This window comes from Myotis brandtii, unplaced genomic scaffold (genome assembly GCF_000412655.1).
Source record: "Myotis brandtii unplaced genomic scaffold, ASM41265v1 scaffold576, whole genome shotgun sequence".
Taxonomy (NCBI): domain Eukaryota; kingdom Metazoa; phylum Chordata; class Mammalia; order Chiroptera; family Vespertilionidae; genus Myotis; species Myotis brandtii.
The window spans coordinates 1,591,081-1,602,381 of record NW_005370156.1 but is presented as its reverse complement, the minus strand read 5'-3'; the positions used below and the strand labels follow the sequence as shown (position 1 = coordinate 1,602,381).

General features: G+C 43.5%; 1 protein-coding gene across 7 annotated transcripts in view; it reads right to left on the bottom strand.

Moving 5' to 3' along the window:
• Window positions 1–7,494: 7,494 nt before the first annotated feature.
• The window catches only part of FRMD4A (FERM domain containing 4A), a 608,042-nt gene continuing 604,235 nt past the window's right edge, over window positions 7,495–11,301 (bottom strand). For 5 of the 7 annotated variants that reach the window (XM_005878894.2, XM_005878895.2, XM_005878891.2 and 2 more), the window contains one exon: window positions 7,495–10,677. In XM_005878894.2, coding sequence (XP_005878956.1) covers window positions 10,575–10,677 — 103 coding nt within the window. In that variant the 3' untranslated portion in view covers window positions 7,495–10,574. The remainder of the gene's footprint in view (window positions 10,678–11,301) is intronic. The other 2 variants (XM_014549925.1, XM_005878893.2) reach the window with 1 other exon arrangement.

The window sequence follows — 11,301 nt, the reverse complement described above, 5'->3', positions numbered from 1 at the left end:
AGGTAACAAGTGAGCTGAATGTCAGGAAACACCTGACTCCCCTGGCCCCTCTGTCTTTTGTTTTGCTCCTTTTCATGTAGGCACTAATAGAAGCAACATTTCCTGTCCTCCAGCTCTGCTAGAGGAAAAGCAGACAGTGAGAGCACAGGCTGAAGTGTCAACCGATGCTTAGCCTCAGTGTTGCAGGAGTCACTTTAGCTCATTGTTACCTTGTAGGAATATGGTTCCAAAGTTGCTCCTTTCTTTGTATGAACAACCAAAATCTTGATTGTTTTTTTTTTAAAGTATGTTTTTTTATTGATTTCAGAGAGGGGAGAGGAGAGGGAGAGAGAGGTAGAAACATCAATAATGAGAGAGAATCATTGATCATTTTGTCTCCTGCACGCACCCCTACTGGGGATTGAACCCACAACCTGGGCATATGCCTTGACCGGGAATCCAACCAGCAACCTCTTGGTGCAGGGTCAATGCTCAACCACTAAGCCACACCAGCCAGGCATTGATTGTGTTTTTTTGTTTGTTTGTTTTTAAAGTGGACACTCCTATTTTTTAAAATATTAACACCAAATTAAAAAAAATCAACATGTGTAAGGCCAAATAAAGTACCAGTTTGTGACCGGTGTCATTAAACCCATAGTTCTCCCAAGTAATCAAAATTCAAGGCAAAAGAATGCTGCCACCCCCCCATTGCTAGAATTTTATGAAATGCTTGATTAGGGGTTAACTAATTAATTTATTGAGCTATCATAAGTTTCCTTGTTACTTTGGTATTTAGGTGAGGTTGATTTGAACTATCATAAAAAGGGACAGTTTAGGTCTAGGGTCAGCAAGCCTTTTCTTACAGGATCTTAGGTCTTCATCACAGCTACTCAACCTGCAGCTCAGTGTGGAAACAGCCTGGCTGTTCCAGTAAAACCTCACTTATAAAAGGGGCAGGTGGTCTGTGGGCCACAGTTTTCAGACCCTGGTAAATGTACAAACCCAAACCTTTTCTGCTGCAAAAGTCATTTAATGGGACAATTATTTCTTTTACATTGAGATAAAATATACCCCAAATAGTGCAGTGTGTGAAGTGTACTGATCCTAATTGTAGAGCTCAGTGATTCTTGATATGTGCAACTTATATCAAGATGTAAAACAAGATCTAGATATAGAACATTTATAGCAGCACCCCAAAAGTTTTCTTCATGCCTTTCCCCAGCCTGAGTCCTCCTCCTGTCAGACCAGAAAAAGTTATTAGGAAAATTTCTTAAAGTTGACATGCTAAGAATATCACATTCTTTTGCGATTGCTTTTATAGAGCAACGTGGAATCTATGGTTTTAGTAAATGAGGCATTCGATGTAAAATAAAACTGTTAAATGAAAACATTTAAAACTGTATTGTCATTAGAGTATGCAGAGTGGGGCAATAGTAGGTTTACAATTGTTCATATGGAAAATAATACAACAATCCTATATAATAAAAGCATAATATGCTAAGTGTCTGGTGGTCCATTCAACCAATCAAAGCATAATATGCTAATGATATGCTAAAGCCACTCAACCGATGTGCACTGACCACCAGGGGTAGACGCTCCAACTGGTAGGTTAGCTCGCTGCTGAGGTCCAGCCGATTGGGACTGAATGAGAAGGACTAGACATGCCCTGGAGCCTTTCCATGCTGGCCAATCTCCCGTGTCCCTCCCCAGCCCTGATCATGCACTGGTGGGGTCCCTCAGCCTGGCCTGTGCCCTCTTGCAATCCAGGACCCCTTAGGGGATGTCAGAGAGCCGGTTTCAGCCCGATCCCACAGACCAGGCTGAGGGACCCCAGTGATGCATGAATTCGTGCACCAGGCCTCTAGTTACTAAATAACAATGCAAGAATAAACTCTGTATTTCATGTACTCAGAAATGTAAACCTACTTTTGCCCCACCCTGTATATAAAGTAATTAAAGCCATGGGTGATTGCTTTGAGAAGCTATGAAGAAGAAGAAGAAGGAGGAGGAGGAGGAGGAGGAGGAGGAGAAAAGAAGACTTGGAGAATAGGGAGATTTAAGTAGCATATAAGTAAAGCCTGCAAAGGAGAGCAGTGGAGGCAAAGAAACCTGAGTATTATCAGGAATGCCTAATATGTTGAGCCACATGAGATTGGGGATCGAATCTGCCTTTCATTTCTGGCACTCCATACATTATTTCCTAAACATAGTCAAATGTTGTCAGGAGGTCAGGAAAGCTACAAATGCCTTTGGCGATGGCAACTGGGTGCTTGGGGATGTGCGCCTGCAGGATGGCAGGCAGTGAATGAAGAAGTGAATGGGGCGTGAGAAAGTGAAGGCAGCAACTGAGGGCTTCTCTTCCCAAACATTTGGCTGAGAAGAGAGATGTGGTCGTAGTCAGAGGGAAATACATTGTTAGGATTTTTTTTTTTAAGATGAAAAAAATGAGTATATTTATATGTTAAAGGAGAAGAGCCAAAGGAGAAAGAAAAAGTGTGACGTTAGAGGAGAAGGGAGACTGAATGGAGCAAGACCCCCCACAGAAGCAGCCGTGGATGCCTCCAGAGCAGGGATAGATTTGCTTTGGAAAGAGAAAAGCAAGGAGGGAGAGGGACCTGGGTGCTCACAGAGACATTCCTGGTGGAGGAGAGACTTAGGAAGAGCTCATCTGGGGCCTCTATTATTCTTTATTTTAATAGGCTTCCCTATGGAAAGCTACTCTGGGAAGGAGAGGATACTGTGTAGAAAAGTATACACCTCAGAAAAGCTCAAAATACCTAACAAAAAAACCAAATAATTTATTTCCTAAAAGGTGGGTAGATTGAAAAGAAATTTGAGCAAAAACCAAGCAGCTCTACTATAAATATAACTATATAACTATAACTATAACTGTAACTGTAACTATAACTGGAAATATAAATATATAGGTCACAAAAGTAGAAGAGGAGGCTAATTATTTCTCCCAAGTAATCAAAAGGAATAGCAACAACTTTTGAAGAAGAGTAAAAAAAAATTAAGAAGAAAATGACATGTAATTGCAAAAATATGAACATTTACAAACCTTTTAATCACATAAGGTGGAAAAAAATGACCAGAGGGAGTGTTCTCCTTTATTAGAAGGATAGCAGGAGGGAAAGGTCACCTCAAAAATCAGGGAAGCAGAGATTATGAATAGTCAATAGTTTAAAAGGTAGAGTAAGTTTGGTGAGAAGAATGAGTAATATATTAGAATGTGGAGACCAGAATGGAATGGGAGAGGATTCAATGAAGTTCAGTTTCAATAAACAGCATCTAGTTAAATCCTTAGGGCCTGGTGACTGCATTCCATGGTAACAGTAATATTGTCTAAAGTCCCGGGGATATCATCAGATAGCATTCTGGATGACTCATGTAGGCTTGAGACAATGCTTAAGAATAAGGCACCAGATAGTGCCTGTATTTAACAATACACACACAAATAGGATGCATGACCTTGAAAATTAAATAATTTCAAACTTGCTAAGTGAAAAAAAACACTTGAAAGAATTATTAGGAAAATAGATTTTAAAATATTTTGTTTGAGGAGAACATTGGAGGACAGTAAGAAAAAACCTTCTCTTGTAACAGTAGCAAGTCTGGGAGAGCTAATAGGAGTAATGTGAATAGAATTAACCAAGAGTTTGATTTTGTGATGGAAACAGACTTTGCATTTGCTACCGATGGCTGAATCCTCTGGGAGGATTTTATGATCAGTGTTTTACATGGTCTGGTGTAAACTCATTCACTCATTCATTCATTCACTCATTCAATACCCATTGGCTTGTCCTTCAGCAGTAGATAGTAGAGATCTCTCCTTGATTTAGAGCTGTTTAGTTTGACTAGGGACTTGGGATTGCTAGTTGGTTCACCAGCCAAGGTTCAGAGGTGAAGGCTAGTCCGCTGGGCCGCAGGTGCTGGTGGTGCAGCTGATCTCTCTGGGCTCTCCTGCGCCTCCCATGCTCTGCTTGGTGACCACAGGACTCTGCAGGCCACACATTTCCTTTCCGGCTGGCTTTTTGTTAGGTGGTCCCACCAATAGTAAGCACACGACAGAGAGGAACTAGGGAAGGAAGAAGGGATTTGCTCCTCTTGTTAGCTTCTCGTCCCTAACAGTGATGGCACAGCCTGTATGACTTCATCGTGCAACTCAGAGGTCAGAGCACTGTCCGCTGGTGCCCCCACTTTGGAGGTTTGAACCCAGGGTCCCGCCAAGGTCCCAGGGCACAGGTGCCGGCAGAGCAGCATCCACGCCTCGGGTCTGACTCCCAGCTCCACAGGCTGCACCTACCAGCTTCTCCCTTCTAACCATCCCTTGCCTTTGTTTCCCATCCCTAAGGACGGTTGCTGCTTCCTGTGCTCATCATCTCTGTGAGGTCTCAGCACCCCCTTTTGCTCGGTCACCTCTTCGCTATCTGGTTAAGCAATTGTTTTTATCAAATCTCTGTCAATTGGTGTGGGTTTGGTCCCCCGATACACCAGGCAGCCAGAATTGTAGCTCCTGCACACAGGGAATGAGACCCAGGTGCGTGTCCAGCAACCCCAAGCTCAGGTGACATTCACTAACCCCATCAGCCTGACATAGGAACTTTTCCATGTGACGATTATCAGATTGTGTGGTTCACTCACATGGGGATGGGAAGGTTATGGGAAAATGAGTATTTACCTCCTTCTGGTCACCAAGTCCTATCCTTGCTCCCTTGCTCCTTCATTCTTCTGTTCCTGGGCCTCTTCAAGGCATTCTATTTATTCCTCTGTTTTCTGCTTGATTCCTGGTCGCACTTTCTCTCTAGTCCATCTAGAAGCCATTGTCATCATTTCAGTCACCCTCTCACCAGGACCTTCTACTCACTTACCCTTTTGTCCTCCTGCCATGCCACACAGAAGAACCTAAGCCTGTGCCATTCCATCGGTCTCCTCCAGCCCCTAGCTAGTAAGTGCCAGGAGGGAATTCACAGCCACTGAGTGTCCAGTGGCAGCTGGGCCCAAAGTGATGCCTGGAGGACATCCTCCCTCTTCATTTCCTCTTGGGCTATTTTATATTCTAATCTCTGTTACTCCGCTGCATGCTGACCATACCCTACTATCTATTGACCCTCTCACTGGGAGGGAGGCCTCACCTATCTTTTCTCACACCAGGTTGAATATGGAGCAAGCCCAAGGTCTCTTTCCACCTCTGCACCTGCCAGCAGCTTTTCTTACCTGACTTGAAAACATTTTCCTCTTCGTGAGAGGCTAAATCTTCCACTCTCCCTTATTTCTTATCACTTTCTATAATTTACTTTTTCTTTCCTCCTCCTTCCACCCCCAAATATAATATAGGTCTCTTAAATGCAATGAATGACTTCCACTGGGGCCTGATGCCTGCTTGCTAGCCCTCATCTGTGGTTTTCTGACACCCCTCTTTTTAAAGAGAATTTTATGTCTGAGTTTGTTTTTTCTTAAACTGGTTTTGAGGAAGAGAGCAACGAAAGGTCTGGCTATTTCTAATGCTTTTACTGGAGTTTGGTGTTTCTTTTGTATTTTCTAATAACCAAATTGCGTTGTTGGCACTGTGTATGTGTGTGTGTGTGTGTGTGTGTGTGGTGAAAGGTAGGAAGGAGTGAAGAAGAAATGAAAAAGTCCCACCTTCCCATGTGCAAGGTGCTTTCGTGTGATAGAAATTAATGAGTGGCTATGAGATTTATTTCCTGAGCTGTGGCGTGTTTATATGCACAAGACTTGTGGAACATCCCTGTTTATTTGCAATTAGTGTAGATTATCTTGAGCTACAGGGGCCCTGGTTGCTTTCCCGAGGAAAGCTTTAGGAAGTACAAAATGCTGTCTTAGTGGGCTCACTTCCAGGCATGTTTTGCATTTTCAGAGGATTGCTCTCTCTCTCTCTTTTTAAATCCTCATCCATAGAGTGAGGATATTTTTTCCATTGATTTTTAGAGAGTGAAAGGAGAGGCAAGAGGGAGAGAAACATCCACATGAGAGAGACACGAGTGGTTGCCTCCTGCTCGCACCCCAACTGGGGCTGGGGGTTAAACCTGCAACCGAGGTACGTGCCCTTGACCAGGAATTGAACCAATGACCCTTTGGTCTGTGGGCTGAAGCTCTAACCACTGAGAAACCGGCCAGGGTGACTGCTCTCATTTTTGGCAGGGTTTGCTGTGGTGGCAAATGCTTCAGCAAGGGTTTTCCATCTGGGGAGGACTTTCCATCCAGGGATGTTCTTGGCCGCCAGATTCTAGTTTCCTGCTAAAGAAGAGATGCATGTTGGCTTAGACTAGGGGGCAGGGATTCAATGGCAGCAAATTCCTTTCTGAAGTCAGCCAGTTACCTTTATGCCCTTAAACATGAAGCTCTTTGGACCTGCAGGCCCAGTGGGCTATTGCTTTGGTGATATGACCCAGAGGGTAGGGACAGAGTTTGCGCTGTGGTGTGAGTACAGCAGTGAACAGCAGTGGTGGTAAAAAGCCTGAGCATCCTGCCTGTCTCCCTGATTGGCCCTATGCATCCCACATGGGACCAGGGACCATTGGAGACTTACAAGGGCTGACCTCCAGAGCCCAGGGTCCTACAGCGTCTCTCCCACCAGGGCTGCTCTGTGTGGACAGTGCCCAGGCCTAGCACATGCTGCACATGGGTCACTCTTTATAATGAACAGTGATACAAACACTAACCTAGCATCGTGACAAAGTCTGATCTCTAATCTCATATCCTCTTATTAAGGGACAATACATAATTGGGAATATATCATCTCTAAGTAACAAAAGGAAAATAAAAATAGAATAAGAATTAGCCTCTAGTAAGTGAACTGAGCTTGTCTACAACATCTAACAAGACAAAATAGCATCTGTACAATAGATGAGTGGATAAATAAGAAGCTGTGGTACATACATACAATGAAATAGTACTCTGCCATAAAAAAGAATGAGATCTGATGAGAGAATGGATGGACCTAGAGGGTATTATGCTAAGTAAAATAAGTCAAAGACAAATACCATATGATTTCACTTATATGTGGAATCTAAAGAACAAAATAAATGAATAGACAAAATAGAAACAGACACACAGATACAGAGAGCAGACTGATGGATGCCGGAGGGGAGGACCGTTGAGGGGCTAGGTAAAAAAAGAGAAGGGATTAAGTACAGATTGGTAGTTACAAAACAGTCATGCGGATATGAAATACAGCATAGGGATATAGTCAACAATATTGTAATAACTACATATGGTGCCAGGTGTGTACTGGGAATATCGGGGAAACACTTGTAAAGTATATGATTGTCTAACTGCTGTGCTGTATAACTGAAACTAATACAAAATAATGGTGAATGCAAACTGTACTTAAAAATAAAATTTAAAAAATTTAATAAAAAGAATAGCGTCTGCAAGTTGACTTTTAAAAATGAGCCTGGTGAGGACACCAGCACCGGAGTTACAGATTTCCAGAGCATCTTAAGCATTTGTCATCTAGAAACAAACAGATCGCCAAGCAGCAACTGAGAGCTCTTCATTTTGAAAATGCTTTAATAAGTGTCAACCACACTGTTTTGCAAAATGTAAAGGTACTATACAAATTCTTAATACAAAAAGAATAAATTAAAAGCAGATTTCTTTTTAATTCTGCAACTTTGTCTACAACGTACATCTTTTTCATTGATTACAGTTGAACAGAATCCAGTAAAATCGTTTTACATGCTCTACAGTCAGTTTCAGGAGCAACCTAATCCTTTTCTCCCCCATTATTAAACTAGAGTCCATTTTACACAACTTGTAATAAACTATTGACATTGTGTATGAAAAATTTTACACCTAGTTAACTAAGCAGTAACTGGTCATCTGATAGCACCTGGATCGGGTTTGCTATGTTTAGAACTAAACTAATACTGAATGAAAACAAATTGGAATTTTAACTTCTCCAACAGTCACCTCCATATAATAAAATAAAAAATTCACCTGGCTAGCAACAGTCTGATATAGGTGTTTTCACCAGTCTTCTGGCTAAACAGGTAGTTTCTTATACATGTCCACAGAATCCAATGGGGCTTTATATCAGACCAGGCTTTATGGTCCATCTTTTGTTTTAAAGAAATAGGGATCTATAAAGAGCTTGCAAGTGCTTGTGTACAATAACTCCATTGTTTCCCACCACATTGATCATTCATTAATCATGTCAGTCTCAAAGGACTAATACTTTATGTACACTTCGTAGTAACTGAACGCAGCTAAACAGTAAAACCTGTTTTACTTAATCTCTGTCTTTACTACCAGACTATTGTGATGTTGGTCTGAATTACAATCCCTCTCCTGCTCCATTTCTTTCTGCCCCCAGAATCCAGAACTCAGGTGTTTAGAAAGAATTTTCATCTCTCATTCCCTGTAACCCAACTGGGCTAAAAGCTTGACCCGATTGACTTCAGACTTGATGCTCCATTACTGTACATGTTGTAGAACCTGGTCACCTTTTCTATTTCCCTTTTGACTGACTGCTCCTGTTGTACATAGTCCAGTTTGATTATTCACGAATCAGTTTTGGGAGAAAGAAAAATGGCCCAATGTATAATGTTTCCAAGTGGGGAGGGAAAAATCTGCTGTTTGTAGCTTTGACCATCAGAATAAGGGCAACGAAAATATACCCCCCCCCCATCAATCCCCAGAATCATTTTAACATTATAACCAGTTTTATGTATCCTACAGGGTTTACCCCTAAAGTGTTCTGTGAATAGTAATCCCTTCCGCAAGCTGCTATCACCAACCCAGCCGTGCACAGGGCCTCGCCGACCAGGCCCTGAATCATCCAGATGGCCCAGCGGCTGTGAATCCACGTGCTTTGCCCACTGCAGCAGAGGGTGCACCAGGTTATTTTGTTTCATGTCCATTCATACCCTCCTGGTCTGGTGGAGTCTATTGTTATTCTTGGATTACATATACATAAAGAACAAAGATTTTTCTTTTTATGCTAAAGCTAACTTCAGTCCTGTTCTCCCACAAAACTACTCCCACCCTGGCTCCTGTCTCTGGCTGCCCCAATGCCTTTCCGGTAAGTCATTTCAAGTGAGGAAAAAATATCCCCCCGCCCCCCTACTTGTGCCAATAAGCACAGCATACCACCTCTGTGGAGACCGTGTTTGTGCCATTTTGAATACCCAACTAAGAGTGTGCACTTGTTATTATTATAAAAGTAGTTTTGAGGCCTTTGAAGATTGATGGCTTTCCAGTTGTGTTTTAAGCATAGCTCAAAGCACATGTAAACGTGCAGCTCCCACACCGTTTTTTGCTCTTCTTTCTTCTTTTGGTACCTGCAGACAAATGTGGTACATCAGGTGGCTGACGCTGTTGTAGGCATGTGGGCCCCCTGGGAGCTGATATTTTTTTCAACCCTGCTCTGCCTTAGTAGACACATGAGTAAAATCTTTCTACCTAAGGACATAGTTGGGTTTTTGAATAAGAGACACATTGGTAACTGAAGTTGGAGCTGAGCTCTTTGTCACACAAGTGCTAACAAACATAAAATGAGCCACAACAGTTAAACACTTGAATGAATTGCAATGTGCTTTTCCCTTGGTTTCCCGTAAAAAATATAATGAAACACCTTGTGCAAAACAAAACAAAACAAAACAAAAAAAAAAACAGGATCATTTTACTGGTTGTTTTAATGAGAGAGAACCTCTTTTGGCATCATCACCTTATGTTTCCTACAAATCCCAGAAGGAAAGCAGCTGTGTCCTGGGCTTGGGCACCGACCAGGGCTGATAGCACACTCTGCTGCTCCCCACAGGTCTGTCCTCAGCGTCCAGACTCACGGAGATCCGACTTTCGCATCACATCACTGAGTTTTCCAGGCTCTCCCGAGAGAGAAGGTGGACGTTGGGGAGAGCCATAAAGAGGGGAAACAGTTTACAAATGGTTGACTTGGACTTGGGTGTTGTAGCAGTTTAGAATTTGAAAGAGATTTTGTTACACAAAGAATGTCTTCCTCTTGGCCCCTCTCATTTTTTTGTGTTTTAATTTTTTAAATCTTTGGCAGCATAGAACTGATTGTGATCCTCTGATACATCTCTGATGTGTTGAGCGTCCTGTTTCATTCCTCCCCACTCCCCCAAGAGCCACTGCCCAAGGAATATTTCAGGTGTTAAGAACCTTCCCACCAGGTGGCCTGTTCCTGAAGTGCCTGGTTGGTGCCTCCTGGCGGCAGGCTGGCCACAGCTTAGCAGACTTTCTGGGCCACCCGCAGTATCTCCTTCCCTGTCCTCTGTAACACTTGTCCACAGGAATTCGAGGCCAGCCAGCTTCCCTGATGGTTCCTGGCCTGGGGGCTGTCATGGCAGGGGGAAGCCATCAAGGTACCATTAAGGACAGGTGCCTGGCTCTCTGTAGGCAAGAGAGCCAGGGGACACACAGTGGGACCGGAACCTTCCATAATGTCTCCTCAGTCAGGTTTTTGAGTTGTGAGGGGATGCGGAGACAGGAGGAAAAAGTGCTGAGGGCCAAAGCTGGTGCAGGGTGACGGTGTGTCTGGGTAAGGCAAATGAGAGGCAGTGAGGTGATCTCAGAATGGCGTTGAGGCGGTCAGATTGAGGCCGGCTGGTTCACACGAGGGTCCCCGGCTTGGCTTTCTCCTGGCCGTACCACTGGACGTCAGCTAGTTCTGGATACAGGGGGGAATCCAGGAAACAGCTGTCACTGTAGCTCCTGCAGGGAATCCAAAGAGAGCAGACGGTGAGTGGGGAGTGGCGTTTACCAGCCTGCCTTCACAAGCGCATGCTGATTTTGTAGGGTTTCATACTGAGCAGTAGTCTGCCCTGTCCATAAGGAGCTAGGCCTGATGCAGTGCTGAGTAGACATAAAGCGGACCTAACATTCGACATCTGTGAAGGAGGATAGTGGAGCTAACGCTTACTTATGCAGTTGGCCTGCATGCTGGAGTCACCCAGGAAATCTCAAAAACCTCAGTTCTGGGCTTCACCCCAGAGGTGCTGGTTTAATTGGTCTGCGGTGCACTGGGTGTGCTAGGTACGGGGGCTTTCAGAGACCCCACGTGATCCCCCTGTGCAGCAAGGCGAGAGCCCCTGCGGCTGGGTTTCTCAGGTTTCCTTTCTCACAGAACAGCTGCTTTGGGTAGTCCTCCCTGGGCCCCAAGGGCTAACCAGATTTTATTGTCCTAGGAGAACATTTAAAATGTTAGATTTCCCCACAGTGAAACTGGAGTCATATTTTAAACTGAGTTTTTAAAAATGTTGAACCAATGCTTACTATTTCAAATAACATGTTTTGTGATTATAAAAAAGGTATATTGAAAATATCTAAGAAAGTATA